Raw genomic sequence first — 15549 nt, 5'->3', positions numbered from 1 at the left:
CCTTACCCTGGGCAGGGCCGAGGATAGGAGGCAGCCGCCGTCGCGCGCGCCGTGAGCCGAGCTGCCGCGGGAGGCCCGCACACTGCCGCAACGAGGCCGGGAGGTGGGGCTGCGGCAGTCAACGCCCACCCGCAGGGCGGCGCGGGCCAGGCGCTCGACTGGGCCGGGCACGGGTGGGTGCCAGGCGACGCGCGCAGAGGGCATACCTGTGCGGAGCAGGTGTGGCGCGGCGGCTCCGCGGGGGCTAAAGAGGCCCGCGCGGGGCTGGTGCGCGCTGGAGGCGGGGTGTCGGCTGCGGCCACCGCCCGGGGAGCGCATCCGCGCGCGCGCTCGCTCGCGCTGCCGCCACCTGGACAGTGGGCGCCGCGCACTGAGCGCGGCCCCGCGCGGCTGATCCCCCCTGCAGAATGGCTCATGCTGCTGCATCTATTAAAAAAGTTCGGGAGGCTGAACTGGATGAAAAGGAGAAAATCTTGGAGAGGGAGAGAAAAAAGCAACGGAAAATCCCCAGGGAGCGCGCGGAGCGGAAGAGAAAGGTAGGAGGCAGCCCCCTGATCCGTTCCCCCGGGCGCGGTCACCTTCGTCCGCCCGGCAGCCCGCACTCCGGCCTGGTATGCGGCAGCGCCGGGCAGAGAGATGCCCAGGCCGGGCCGCTCCGGGCACGTGTCCTAGGCTTTACCTGGCGCAGCAGAAAAAACGCCTCCCCTGGATTTTTCCTCGGTTAGCTTTGTGCAGTCTCCCAGCCCTTGCCTTATTCCTGCAGGGGAGGCTGAACACCTGTCACAGGAGGAGGAGGGGGAGGCTGTGCCACTCTCTTCTGTCCCCAACCCCATGTGCGTGTAGATCTCGGTTTGGAGATACCGAACGTTTTATTTACTCTTTTTTCCCCTTGTGGGGGATGCCACTGTTATGTGCTGAGGATACTGGTGCAGTGAGCTGTATCTCTGAATTGTTAAAATTTCCATTTTAATTATGATTTGTTTTTTTGTTTTTTGTTTTATGTTTTTTGGCTTCTATCATGAATCTTAAGATTTTTTTCTTTTCTGATGATAGCATTAAATGAAAAGACCAAGGTTAGAGGGTGGGATGAAATGTTGGTTCCCTTTGCATTAAACTATTGAATTGCTGTCCCTTGTCTTTTTTTTTTTTTTGTATCTTTTTTCTGAAGCTGGAAACGGGGAGAGACAGTCAGACAGACTCCCGCATGCGCCCGACCGGGATCCACTCGGCACGCCCACCAGGGGGCGATGCTCTGCCTCGACCAGAGCCACTCTAGCGCCTGGGGCAGAGGCCAAGGAGCCATCCCCAGCGCCCGGGCCATCTCTGCTCCAATGGAGCCTCGGCTGCCGGAGGGGAAGAGAGAGACAGAGAGGAAGGAGAGGGGGAGGGGTGGAGAAGCAGATGGACGCTTCTCCTCTGTGCCCTGGCCGGGAATCGAACCCGGGACTTCTGCACACCAGGCCGACGCTCTACCACTGAGCCAACCGGCCAGGGCTCTCTTGTATTTTTAACACATTGTTTTCTTTAAAATAGAGATCGTCTTACCACTCCGTGGAACTGACATTTTCATTTAGCCAGTGGTCTGTTTCCATAGGGAATGTCTCTGCAGACGCTTTAATTAGTAAAGTAGGTCAAGGAATAGTTTCGGAAGGTGGTAAATGGCATATTGCATGAGCGGAACGTAGAAACAGCGTTTGCTTTCAGCTGCTGTCAGACGTGGCTTTAGGATTAGGGGTGCATGGGACCATGTGCTAGTGACTCATATGCTCAGGGCCTTTCTTCCCTTATTGTCTAGTAGATACGGCTAGTTTTCCATTTGGGAATATTGTCTCTGCCTCACTTTTGGAAAGACACCTAGGAGCCACATGGACCTGGGGGGGGCATCTCACCCCACAGGGGGGTCCACTACATGATCCTGCGGCCACTCCCTAGATCAAAAATCAAAAACAGTTACTAGGCAACACAAAGAAATAAAATTAGCAGTATATTATAATTTCCTTTCTGGGAAAAACAGTTCCCATCTGACCTTTCAAAGGCCTTGTGTCTGGGTGCGCTGATTCTTTTTTATGTCGTCAGAAGTCCGTGCCCACTTTGTTGGTGGCCAGCTTCCGTCCTGACAGGTGCCCTGCAACTCTCTGCTCCTGCCGCTCTTCATGCCCATGGCTGCATGAAGCCATTTCCGGCGATCCTGTCTTGTCTTCTGTTCCCCCCACACACAGCCTGTTACCTGGCCAGGACGCCTGCTCCCATCCAGTTGTGACCTGGTAGCGTGCTTGCTGGAGGACCAGGCACTCACCTGGAAGGGCCCTTGCTCTCACCATGGCTTCCTGCTGCAGACGCCTGCTTTTTTCTGCACTCTTGGGAGCACCGAGGGCCTACACTGTTCACAGGGACCAGTGCCGGGGGTGGTGGGACTCTTGTGGCGTGGATGCTGCATTGCTTTGAATAGGGTCCAGCAGGGTAGGGAGATCATTGGCTATGGATGTGATTACATGACCAGATCCTCAGATTTGTCACATTTGGATAATGTCATTCGTCCAGAACCGCAGGAAACCGGGGGATAGCCACACAGCCACTGTTTGTTCTTGTTCTTGTTTTCAGGCACACCTGTGGGTGGTCCTCCCTCTCCCACTGCAGAGGCAGGCGCATCCCGTGGGTGGTCATGGCACGGGGGGGGGTACTCAGGGAGGGGCTGGCTTTTACCTGGTTCAGGTTTGTTTTCTGGATACACACCACCCCTCCAGAGCCACTGAGCCAGTTCTAAAATTTGGTTTGAGACAAGAGAAATTTGCCTCTCCATTATTCTCGAATGTAGCTCATAAAGACATGGGAAACGAATGGTTGCCTGTTAGTGGCACTGTGGAACACCCTCTCCAGAAAGTAGTAGTCTGAACGTGACTACTGTATTGTCCGACACTACTCTGTAACATGGGGGATGCCTCAGTTGTGCAGGTGACCATGTGTCACTTATGCACTTGTTTGTAGAGCCTCTTACAGACGAACCTGTGTATTCAGACACTTCAGGTAAGACCTGCCCCACTGTAGGTAAAAGCCAACTGTATAAAGTTTAGAAAAAGAAATGAACTGATTTTGAAAAAATTTTTTTACCGAAGTAAAAATTATTGAGTATTTAAAAACAATTCAATGAAGTAGCCTCCTGTTTGGACTTCTTTTTTAATATCCTTTTGTAAACTTCCTGTTAATTAGAAACATCTTTGCCTTATTATTTTGTACCCCATAAAGCATTTCAAATAAATTTTAATTATTTGCAAACTTGTATTGAATGCTTGGCTGTAGTCCCTTTGTAAGTTATCAGTGGTATGGTCTTTAAATGGCCATATGTCCTTACCAAAGGCCCTCAATCTCATTAGACACAGAATTGATTGTAGAATAACATGTCCAGATTTCTTTGGGCTCTACTTTGGACAGTTAACAGTTGCTACAGTAAGAACCAGATGTACAGTGTATTGGTGTCATACTGTGTTAGAGCTAGAATAGAACTAAGCTTTAAGCAAATGGATCATGGTTAAGATTAGTTGAAACAAACTAACATTTACTTGCTAAAACATACATTGATATTTTAGCTTTTTAAATGGGTAAGAGGATATGGTTAGCTTATATTAATTTGTCATTTCTTTTTATGTCTGGATATCTAGTTTCTGCAGTAGAATCTGAGAATTTTAGACTTGAGAAGGGTGCTATAGGAGTAATTAAGTGACTTAATCAAATTTCTCACAAACTTGTAAAACTCAGTTCTAAAAAGCAATTTTAAGGAAAATATGTTTTCCAAAACCACATTCTATTTCTCAACTACACTTTTTATTTTTTTTTAATTTGGAAAAGAAATAATTTTCAGGGAATTCTTGGTTAAAAAAATTCCAGCCTTGGAAGCAAGCATATATGTAAATTATTTTCCTTGTCGAAACTTAAAACGATCTGTTATTTTAAATAAATAAGGTCTGTTCTCCATTTCTCAGAAAGGTCAAACCATCTTGCAATCCATTGTAATGTCTACAACACTCGGTGGAATGGCCTCCCCTAAAGGGCCATTTGTGTGACCTGTCCTTTGTATCTGAGTGCTTAGGAAATTCTTCCTGTTATTTTAAGTTGTACTCTTGAAATGCCTGTGTTCACATTCCCTGCAACAACAAGTTGATGATATGTTGACTGAGGACCTGACATGGCCCTGGCTCTGCCACTTGTTACATCCTGGTGATGGTCCTGTTCATCAGATATTATTCTTTGCCTTTCACGCAGGAGGAAGCCGAGGCTCAGAGTGACAGGACTTGCTTTACCAGATGCAATGATTATGTGGCAGAGACGGGACTGGAACCGGGCTCCAGAGTTTGTTGGGGGGACAAAAGCTAATACAATTTCTTGGTCTTGTACCTGCACTGAATGTGGAGCAGAAGGAGTAGACATATTTTAGAGGAAACTAGATACATTTAACTTTGTGATTTTATTGTCATTGCACCCAAATAGTTCATGAGATTTCTTAGAAAATCAGCTGTTTGAAGTCAACATTATCTTCTTAAATGCAGCAATGGCTGCCAATGATTAACTATGATTTTATCATCTTTCTTACAGTTTTGTTAGACTTCCAAATGCGTTTGCATAGTTGCATTTGTTAAACGGACACAGAAAGGTGATTTTGCGTGGGATAAAGTAGGAAAACAAAAGTGAACTTGGAAGTCCTTTTCATGGACTTTCGTAGGAAAAGGTTCTGATTGGTTCTTGGTTTTTCATTTTATGGATATTATTATCTTGGAGAGATTAAGGCTTTTTCTTTCTAGGATGACTTTGGGGGACTCTCCCCACCGTATTTTCCTTGTTCACAGCTTCTTACATTGATGACAGTGAGAATACAGTACTTACCGAGTATATGTGTATAAAATGGACTTACCCCAAGTGGCGAGGGGACACGGAGGGATGAAGACTTTTTAAAGTTATTAGAGTAGCAAACTGTTTGAAGATGGAAGAGCGTTTTATTTGCAGGTGTGGAGAGGAACGTACTAAGTTTTGAGTTGTGTTGTAAGAACGAGTGAATAAACGGAAAGGACAATGGCAGCTGTGCCCACACTGCCCGGTGGTGTGGGGGTGTCCTGTTGGGTGGCAGGAGCGTGGACAGGCCAATCATGCCTCCTGCCTTGGTTGCTTTGCCTGGTGGCTCAGCAGCCTGCTTTCAAAAGGAGACTCACCTCTAAGGGCAGCATCACTCAGCGGACACCACACACACTGGGCACCAAGCCAAATGCAGCGTGATTAAAAATACCAACCACAGCAGATTAACGTGGTCCCTGGTGAGGCATTACATTCTAGAACTCTTCAAACGGAAAATTCCAAGAACACGTTCAGGGCATCCAGTTGTCTTTATGAGACTTCCTGTCACCCTCGTTGATGCGTGAGTCCTTCCAGAAAGCATGTGAACAGGAGGAGGACTGGGGGAGGGGGGGTCATGAGCTCGGTCTGCATGCTCACTCTTCTTGTGTCCTCGTGGCCACCTGTCTGGGAAGAGTTACAAGTTCTGTCGATTTGCTCTCCAGTTTGAGTCTAAAGAAAAGGCATCGCCGTTGACATGAGGAAGCTGCCATTAGCGCCATGATGGTTTCAGATCCAGTTCTTTCTCTTTAACACTCTTGATCTCCTTTGCTTAGCTCGGTTCACAAACGTCTTCTTGGCTAGAATAATTATTTTTATATAAGCGACTTGCATTATTAACAGCACTCTTTGTCGGCCTAGTGAGTCTGAGTTTTTATTAGGTTTTAATTTATAAAGAACCTCTTTCAACCACTGAATGAGTGACTAACTAGTAGCTTAGGGTTATACCTGTCAGATTTGTGGGACTGTGGAAGAAAATAGGGCTCAAGTTTTTAAAAAGACTGTTAAAACACCAATACAATCTTAATTTAAAAAAGAGACTAGGAGTGAGTTTATTTATTTTTGGAATCTAAAATCTTTAAATACAACCCAATGTAAGTTTTTCCCCTGTTTTTGTTATATTAATCTGAGTTGATATAAATGTTTTAATCCTTAAAAAATCAAAATTAATTCCTCAGTGACCTTTATGACCAAATTTTAATTTGATTAGTCACTTTGTTCATCATTTGAGTAAAAATTATGATATTTACAGCACATTTTGACATCATAAAGAATACTGAAAATATTCTGCAAAAGGATTGTAGGAATCAGTGAAAATACAAGGAAATTAGGAATTCTACTCACACCATGTTACCTGCTATTTTTGTGTTCATATTTTTTTCATTATGACACCCTTTATCATTTGTATTTCTCAAAATAATTTCTTCTTGACAAAGAATACTTACTTTTATTCTCAGTGATAAACACTATATATTAAAATAAAGACCAGTACAGTGAAGGCACTTTCCAAATCGGTAGTGGAATTGTCAGCTATTTGAGTATGATCCTTTTGCTCTAAATTTGACTTGTGATTTTAAAAGTGTATTATAGGAAATCTCATCAGAGTCATCTGGGTCCAACCCATTCATAAGATAAGAATCCTGGGGTGCTCCGCAGAAAAGGAGAGTGTATTCTATCCATCATTTTCATTTGTCTATCATCTATCTATCAGTCATCTATTTATCTATCTTTATCTTATTTTATTAAAAGATTTAAATTATAGCTGACATATAGTCTTCTATTAGTTTTGGGTATGCAACATAGTGATTCAACATTTATCTGCCTTACGGTGTGATCACCACAATAAGTCTAGTGACTATCTGTCACCCACCGTACATAGTTATTGTGACATTATTGACTATATTTACTGTGCTGTTCTTTATATTCCATGACTTATTTTATAACTGAAGTTTGTACTTTTTAATTCTTTCCTCTTTTCTGCCCACCGTCCACACCCTCCATCAGTTTGTTCTCTATATCTGAGTTTGTTTCTGTCTTGTTTGTTGGTTTATTTTGTTCTTTAGATTCCACATATAACTGAAATTATACAGTGTTTGTCTTTCTCTGTGTGACTTATTTCACTTAGCATAATACTGTCTAGGTCCATCCATGTTGCTACAAATAGCAAGATTTTCTTCTTCTTTCATGGCTGAGTGATATTCCCTAGTTCTGTTGTACCACAACTTCTTTACCAGTCATCTTTGGATGGACACTTAGTTGCTTCTGTATTTTGGCTGTTGTAAACAGTGCTGTAATGAACATAGAGGTACATGTATCTTTTTGAATTAGTGTTTTTATTTTATTTGGATAAATACCAGAGGTGAAATTGGTGGATCATATGGTAGTTCTATTTTTACCCTTTTGAGGGAACTTCATACCACTTTCCACAGTGGCTGCACTTTTTACCATCCCATCAACAGTGCACGAGAGTTCCCTTTTTCTCCACATTCCCACCAATACTTGTTTGTTGATTTATTGATGATAGCCATTCTGGCAGGTGTGAGGCAGTGTCTCATAGTGATTTTAATCTGTTATATTAATAACAAATGATAATTAGTGACACTGAGCATCTTCTCCTGTGTGTGTTGGCTATCTGTACGTCTTCTTTGGAGAAACGTCCATTCAGGTCCTTTGTCCATTGGATTGTTTTAATTGTTTATTTTTGTTATTGAATTGTATGAACTCTTTATATATTTTGGATATTAACCCCTGATTGGATGTATCATTGGTTAATATCGTCTCCTATTCAATAAGTTGCCTTTTTATTTTGTTGATGGTTTCCACCTCTGTGCAAAGCTTTTTAGTTTGCTATAGTCCCGTTTGATTATTTTTGCTTTTGTTGCCTTTGCCTGAAGAGATATATCAAAAAAATATATTGCTAAGACTGGTGTCATAGAGTTCACTGCCTATGTTTTCTTCTAGGAGTTCTGTGGTTCCAGTTCTTGCATTTAAGGCTTTAATACACTTTCAGTTTATATCTGCATGTGGTGTAAACAAAGGGTCTAGTTTCATTTTTTATGTATCTGTTCAATTTTCCCAGCACCATTCATTAAAGAGAGTACCCTTCCCCATGGTATGTTTTTACCTTTTTTGTCATAGATTAATTGGCAACATACGTATGGATGTATAGGGCCTTCTCTTCTCTTCCGTTGATTTATATGTTTGTAACTATATATTTTTAAAGCTCCTTGGTGATTACCCCCAGAGTCCCCAGAGTTAGAGACTACCCACTTTCACACCCCATCAACCCTACTCTGCCCTGTCTTTGCAATAACCGATTTACTTCTAATAAACAGCATGACTTTAAATTGCCATTGAGATAAAATTTCCACGGGTAAAGAAGAGACATTCTGGCAACCTTTTGAAAGTTAATGAGGCTCATTGGTTTACATAAAAAAAAAAAAAATAATCCTGAGCAGGGAGAGGAGGAAACCATGTTCAGGATGAGAGAAGGTATGAGGTTGCCCGGTCTTCGTGGAACTCTCTGCCCAGTTTCCACGGCTGTCAGGAGTAGGGCTGCGCTCTTCTGAGTTCTACGGAGCTGAGTTCAAGGTGTCCCGAGGAGGCGTCTGAGCTGAATGTTGGAAGGAAAGCCACCACATGGTGGTTCAAAAATCTGTTACTCTTTTGAACAGACTGTGCCGTTTTGGAGAAACTCAAGTACATACATATCCCAGGGATTTAACTGGGAACCGACCAGCCTTGTGACCTTGACCCATCTGGGACGTCCACCACTGGTCAGTGGTGACTTTGTGCTTCTCGTCCCTGGCTTTGGTCAATGTTCTGTCCCTTCTCCAAGTTCAGTGCAGCGGCATGAAGGTAAGAAGGCGAGGAAGAAGAAACGAGTGACTCTCTAAATGAGCAGTCTCCCCTCGTTCGTCAGATCTTCCCGTGTCCTGTTTCTAACTGAGACAGAGCCAGGGACTTCTGTCTGTTTTTGCACGAATATTCTCCCAGCTGCTCTCTCTCGCTTGCTCCCTGGCTCCCTGCAGCTGTCTGCACGGAATTCTGCAATATCCTCCTAGCACCTGCAGCTGGGATGCTCTGTCCACCCCTCATCTCCTCAGTCACCTCTTCCTCAGGGGAGCCTTTTCCTAGAGACGTGCCTTCATGGTACCCCGCTCCTGTGCTGCTCAGATCATGGGGTACCTCAGCAGAAAAGAACGTGTGTGGTCTTAGGGAAGAGAAATGGTAGAGAAACAACAATGGTGATTGACACGTCCATCTAGTCATTCTCTGGTTAGGAGTAATCATGTTATTTCACATTAATAAGCATTTCCTGGCTTTATCTATGTATTGTGTATAGAGACCTATTCATGACCAATTTTAACTCATTTAGAGCTGTCTAAATAAATAAATAAATAAATAAAAGACCGAAATTAAGACTGACAATGCTAAGAATAACAATGGTTTTTCCAAAGGTCTATTTTCCTGGGGAGCTATTTAACCTCTAAGTTAAATTTAAAATAAAAAATTATATTGACATCACAAACACAAATGCAAAGGATTTACTTTAGGTCTATTATATAATATACAGATCAGATACTACTTTTGCATTTGAAACCTGTCAAGTCATTCAGCTCGATGCAGACAAGCCGAGCGTGGGGTCCCGGCCGTTGGGAACAGGCAGAGTTACAGCAGGCTGCTCACCCTGTTAATAAGTGACACACAAGACTTATCAGAGTCTTCTCACGCTCTGGAGGACAGGCCAGGAGATGCCTGTCTGGTTTTATCTGTGGACTGTGACCTTGGTTTTCTCATCTGTAAAATGGGGGGTGGGGAGAGCTGGTAGAATTCCTTGTTCTGTTTTAAATGACCTTCACTCCTCTTCGTTCTTCTAAACCAGTGCTGGTCAACCTGGTCCCTACCGCCCCCTAGTGGGCATTCCAGCCTTCATGGTGGGCGGTAGCAGAGCAACCAAAGTATAAATAAAAAGAGAGATTTAACTATAGTAAGTTGTTTTATAAAGATTTATTCTGCCAAACTTAGCGAAAATCCGACACAAAGTGCTCTAAGTGATCGAGGTTGTTCGATGGAACTTTCATGTTTTTCTTCGTGGAATATGAACATCTCCGAGTTGTCTCCATGTATGACACGACACTGGGCCTTCGTGGCAGGAGCTCCCAGACCTCCCGGTAAGAGGTCCTTTCGAGAGAACCATAAGTGTTGTTCGGGCCATTGTGTTGAATTTGAGGTGAGATGAACGGTTTTTGTACATGGGATGCAAAGTATAGGTCTTGTGTTCGTGAGCGCTTATCTGGCAGAAGCGATGACAAAGGGCTGTCGTCCCCCCGGGGCGTGTGGGGTGTTCTGGGAGATGTTAGGGCAAGGCACTCAGAAAGTGAGGTAACCTTAGAGCCTGGCGGGTGCCTTAGTCTCTGTGAAACCCCCTGTGTACCGACACCAGCGGGACTCACCAGCCCACATGGGTGTCACCGTGGAGCCGGTCGTGTGGCAGAGGCTGGTGGCAGCTGTGAGTGCAGGTCCTGAGAGGAACAGGACCACGTGTTAGGTGTTTGCACACATAGGAAACTCACTAGTTCAGAAACCGCTCACCTGTACAGCTCAGTGGGAAGAAGCCAGCTCCTGAATTTTTCCCAGCTGGGGGGGGGGGGCACACAAACTATCTCGTTTATTGGCTCCTGCCTCCAGCGGGGCCAGGATACCCAGTTAAATGGTGCCACATTCACACACAACTGAAACCCACCAAGTGTCAGTGGGATAGCCCACCTCCTTTGTGGGTGGAGGCCACTGAGACACAAGGAGCTTCGTTCTGTCCAGGTGGTCACTGAGAAGGCGTGACTTCAGCGCGGTCGTTGGGGGCAGATGTGGAAGTCTGGCATGGGTGCGGGAGACAGGCGCCGGCGTGAGCTCGAGCTACGGTGACGGTGGAGAGGTGGGTGGCAGGGGTCAGCGGTGGCCACGACACTGACTGGGGGGCCCTGTGAGGGCTGTATGTACCGCGTGGCACACTCCGCCGTCTGCCACAGGAGGCTGTCTCTAGTAACGTGTGGCTCTGGTCCTCGACAACAGCCGGGACAGGAAGGGAGGTCAGGACACTGGCCATCGGAGGGGTCCTGCTAGGGGCGCAGGCCTTTCCGTCGCGGCCTTGGCCTCACGCCCGAGCCTCCGATCCGAGCTCTGTGTTCTCAGTGAGCGACACACGAGCTCACGAGGCAGTTTAATCACTTCCATGACCTTTAAAATCCTACAAAACACGGTTAATCCGGGAGTTCAGATGGCGACATATTCCAGTTTCCGCCGCCTCTCCCACTCGGCCAACTAGCTGCCCGTTCGGACTCGACTTGTTCATCCCTCTGAATTACCAGGTGCCTATTCCCAGAAGCCTTCATGCCCACTTCCAGCATGAGTCCCGAGGCTCCCAACACGGCAATGCTTCAGGTAGAGATCTTTGAGTAAAAATAGGTATTTTCTCTCAAGCAAGTTCTCCCCGATATAGGTATTTAAGGTTCGTGTCGCCGGGAAAAGCCAGGGGAGGGCACACGGTCAGTGTGAGGGCTCTTACCTCAGTGTAGCTGGTGGACATCAGACTGGGCAGGTGATGAGTAAGGTGGGCAGGTGGGGGGGACGCCCAGGGGGATGACCGGAGGGTTGAGTAGCGGGGCTGGCAGGAGGAGCGGACAGTCCGAAGTACAGCTGACCACATGGAGGACTTGTCAGACCAGCTGAGCTCAGTGGAGCAGACGTGGGCACCCGCGGCAGGACCTGTGATGTGACCATCGGGGAGAGGGACAGGAGCTCAGGAGGGATGGCCACAGTCCCTGAGGGGTGGACGGGCTGGATTGGAAGGGCCGCAGGGGAAGTCAGGGCGGGGCAGCGGGCAGGCCGGATGTGAGCCCTCGCCTGGAAACGGGAAAGGTGGGTGAACAGGAGGGACATCGGCACATTTCAGTGACATTAAAAACTGGTGGCGTTGTTGGTGAAGCAAACACTCCAGAAGGAGTTCAGGGGGAAATAAAAACATATCGCTGTGCATATGCTGAGTTTGAAATGAAGGCAAGGTGATGTCCCCCTCACTTAAAGACACAGGCTTGATGCACAGAAGGCCCCGAAATAAACACATTCTCTCAGGATGTGCTCTCATTTTTCTCTGGTATGGGGAGGTGTCGGCAGAGCCAGCACCGGGTTGCCGGGCAGGGACACGTGGCCCCGGGCATTCCAGCCGCTGTCAGGACTTGGGAGTCAAGTGAAGACCTGGTCACATGTATTCTTGGCCAGCACGATACCACTCACCAATGTTGATTATGGTTCAGAGCCGCAGGATTGGGAGGGAAGATGTCATGAATATACCTTAGAGCAGTGGTCCCCAACCCCTGGGCCGCAGACCGGTACCGGTCTGTGGGCCATTTGGTACCAGTCCGTAGAGAAAGAATAAATAACTTACATTATTTCTGTTTTATTTATATTTAAGTCTGAACGATGTTTTATTTTTAAAAAATGTCCATATTCCCTCTGTTACATCCATCTAAGATTCACTCTTGATGCTTGTCTCGGTCATGTGATACATTTATCTGTCTCGCCCTAAAGGCCGGGCCGTGAAAATATTTTCTGACATTAACCCGGTCCATGGCCCAAAAAAGGTTGGAGACTACTGCCTTAGAGGGTGTATCCGGCCCACGACACCCTCACGCCGTCCGCCAGCCAGAGCGGCTCCAGAGAGCGGTCACATAGACTAAATTTGGAAGTCCCCTTCATCCTCCTCTGTGACGACATGAGGGGATAACAATATTGTGCTTGGTGGTGACTTAATGACCGGCTGTCCCTGGATAGAGGTGAAGGAACTTGCTTCCAGGTGGTCAGTGAGGAGGACAGGAGCCACACACAAGACCTCTTCCGGAAGGCAACCTCATCATGAGCCGGCGCTGGGCGGGAGTCTGAGGGAGCTGACCCATCTGTTCTGAAATGTGGGTGAAGGGAGGCAGGGAGGTGGGACTGATAGAGGGAGACCTCAGAACATACAGGCTTTGTACTCGGCTGCTTGCCGCTACTTACGATAGCATTCGATTCTCACAACGAGGCAGGTGTTTTAACTTCATTTTTTTTTCAGGTGAGGGAGAAGAAGCTTAGAAAGATGAGTGCATTCACCCCCAAATCTCAGAGTAAAGAAACACCTCCCCTGACAGACAGGACCCCCTAGACGTTCGATTCTGTAGCACACGCCTGTTCGCTGGACTGTGCTGCGGTCACGAGGACACCACATCTGATTTTGTCGGGCTTTTAAATGCAGGCTGGACAGGCAACAGATACAGTTGAGGGACATCCCATTCCTAGGGGGGAAGAGTGGAGCGGAGGCGATGATCCCGGCCGCGGCCGCCGAGCAGGGTGGTGGTCGTCACCCCCTGTCACCAGGTGGGGGAAGGAAGGGTGAGAAGGAGGGGAGAGAAAACGCTGGGCAACATGGACTTGGGCTTCTCCGTCTTACCTGAGAACGCTCGGGAGAAGCATGCCTGAGAGGCAGAGTAGGTATCATAAAACTGTGCAGAACCATTTTTAACATTTCAAGGGTCCAGTCATGCAGGATTGGGCGACACAGGGTGGTTCACCCTCGAGCAAGGTCCCCATCATAAGATTACAGGAAGAAGTCAGAATGGTTTGAATGGCCAAGGGCTCAAGCCTCTGGACCCTTTGCCTGTCCGACCACTCAAGTGGCATCTGAGCAGATGGTACAGTCCTTGAGGTCTGCCTCTGGCATCCCTGGAAGAGAGTGGGGGCAGGTGAGGGGGTTCCACAGGCCCCAGGTGGGCGATTAAGTTTGAGTCACTTTATCCAAGTGCAAGTGCAGGCAGCTCTCAATGTCCCTGAAAGTGTGGTGTTATCTACTGCAACCACGGAGACACCTGGAGCATCCACACAGACGGAAGTGAAGGTGAGGAGGTGTGGCTGACTTCAGGCTCACGCCTGGGCAGCACCAAAGGTCTCGAGGCAATTTCTTCTCCGCTGGGGCCAAGAGTCTCTGTGATTCCTTTAATAAACGGGGAATCGACCTTCCCTCACCCTAATGTGGGGTAATAAGCTGAACAGTATCAGCTCCCAGAACAAAGAGAAGGAGACACGTTATTGGAGACGGTTTTAACATTTGATCCCCGGAGCAGCTGAAATCGAACACTATGAAAATAGAACGTATTTCAGTAAAATTGACGTTTTAAAATGTCAGTGGTTCATGGGAGCCTGGATTCGCTCTTATCGATGATTCCATTTTAGGAAGAATGGAGGATAAAATTAAATTGTCGTGATGGATGTACTTCTTAGTCACCCAAACAGAACATGACCTATGTGTTTAGTAAAATCTGACCCAGCCTGATTAGATCATTGCCGTCTAGTCCTAATTAATGAGTCGTCGCAGAAGGAAATCAGAAGCAAATGGTACAGCCACCAGGATGTAGGAATTGAAGAGTCTGACTTCAAACCTCAGAGGCCACTTGAAAAGAAGACGGGGCCGTGGACTTCCGTGCGTGCCGCCCTGCCTTTGTGACATGTATCCGAGCGGCTGGGTCTCGTCATGGCCGAGAGTGGGGGCTTGACCCGAGCACTGGTATGCGTTCTTCGTCACGAACGAGAGTGGGCGGATGCATGTTTTCTGTGAGAACTTAGTGTAGGCTGATGGCTGTGAGATGCTTTTGCATTTCTGAGCTTCCTCTATTACTGGTTGTGGTTGGCGGAAGGTTAGCGTTTGCATTGGAGGTAAGAGGCATTCACAGTAAAGACACACGCAGGAGAAATTATGAGAAAAAAAGACAAAGACAAGACTGTGGTGGGGGCATCAGCTCCCACAGGACACAGGCGAAGATTCTGCCTGATCGGGTCTTGGCTCTGGGGAGGTCACTCTGGGCACTGCCAGCCTCTGGTCAGTGGAGTGGAGGACAGGTTCCGCAGCGGGTCTGGGAGAACACTGGCTTAGTGGAGCGACTCTCTGTCGACCTGAGAAAGCCCTGAGCATATTCAAACACTAGCTCTAAAGAACTGGGAAAAAGGAAAAACATTTTTATTAAAAATATTTTTAATAATTGCTCTTAAAAGAAAAACTCGCCCTGACCAATTGGCTCAGCAGTAGAGCATTGGCCCAGCGTGTGGAAGTTCCAGGTTCGATTCTCGGCCAGGGCACACAGAAGAAGCGTCCATCTGCTTCTCCACCCTTCCCCCTCTTGTTTCTCTCTGTCTATCTCTTCCCCTCCACAGCCAAGGCTCCATTGGAGCAAAGTTGACCCTGGGCACTGAGAACGGCTCCATGGCCTCCACCTCAGGTGCTAGAATGGCTCTGGTTGCAACAGAACAACGCCCCAGATGGGCAGAGCATCACCCCCTGGTGGGCATGCTGGGTTGATCCCGGTCAGGCACATGCAGAGTCTGTCTCTCAGCCTCCCCACTTCTAACTTAGGAAAAATACAGAAAAATAAAAATAAAATAAAAAGAAAAAAACCTCAAGTTTTAAAAACAGGTCTATATTTTCTTATCATACTTACATTTCTTTTCTTTTTTTTTTTAATCTTCCTGCAGAGGAGATAAATTATATGCTGATCTCATTAGCATAAGAGTCTATTTACTGTAGCTTATTATGGTAGAGACAGGAATTTGAAGTTCGAGGTGGAGGCTCTGTGTTCTTCCTTAACCACA

At 46.9% G+C, this 15549-nt stretch overlaps 1 protein-coding gene across 20 annotated transcripts in view; it reads left to right on the top strand.

The window, feature by feature from the left end:
- Positions 1-15549, top strand: part of ANK2 (ankyrin 2) — a 380522-nt gene that overhangs the window by 195319 nt on the left and 169654 nt on the right. For 2 of the 20 annotated variants that reach the window (XM_066234059.1, XM_066233993.1), the window contains exon 1: positions 155-536. The exons of 14 other annotated variants lie outside the window; for them this stretch is intronic. In XM_066234059.1, coding sequence (XP_066090156.1) covers positions 408-536 — 129 coding nt within the window. In that variant the 5' untranslated portion in view covers positions 155-407. Of the gene's footprint in view, positions 1-154; positions 537-15549 lie in introns of those variants that run through there. 4 more of the 20 variants (XM_066234268.1, XM_066234380.1, XM_066234247.1 and 1 more) reach the window with 2 other exon arrangements.

Source organism: Saccopteryx bilineata, chromosome 1 (assembly GCF_036850765.1).
Source record: "Saccopteryx bilineata isolate mSacBil1 chromosome 1, mSacBil1_pri_phased_curated, whole genome shotgun sequence".
NCBI classification, from domain to species: domain Eukaryota; kingdom Metazoa; phylum Chordata; class Mammalia; order Chiroptera; family Emballonuridae; genus Saccopteryx; species Saccopteryx bilineata.
Note: the sequence above shows the minus strand (reverse complement) of the source record. Positions and strands in the feature narration are given on the sequence as shown.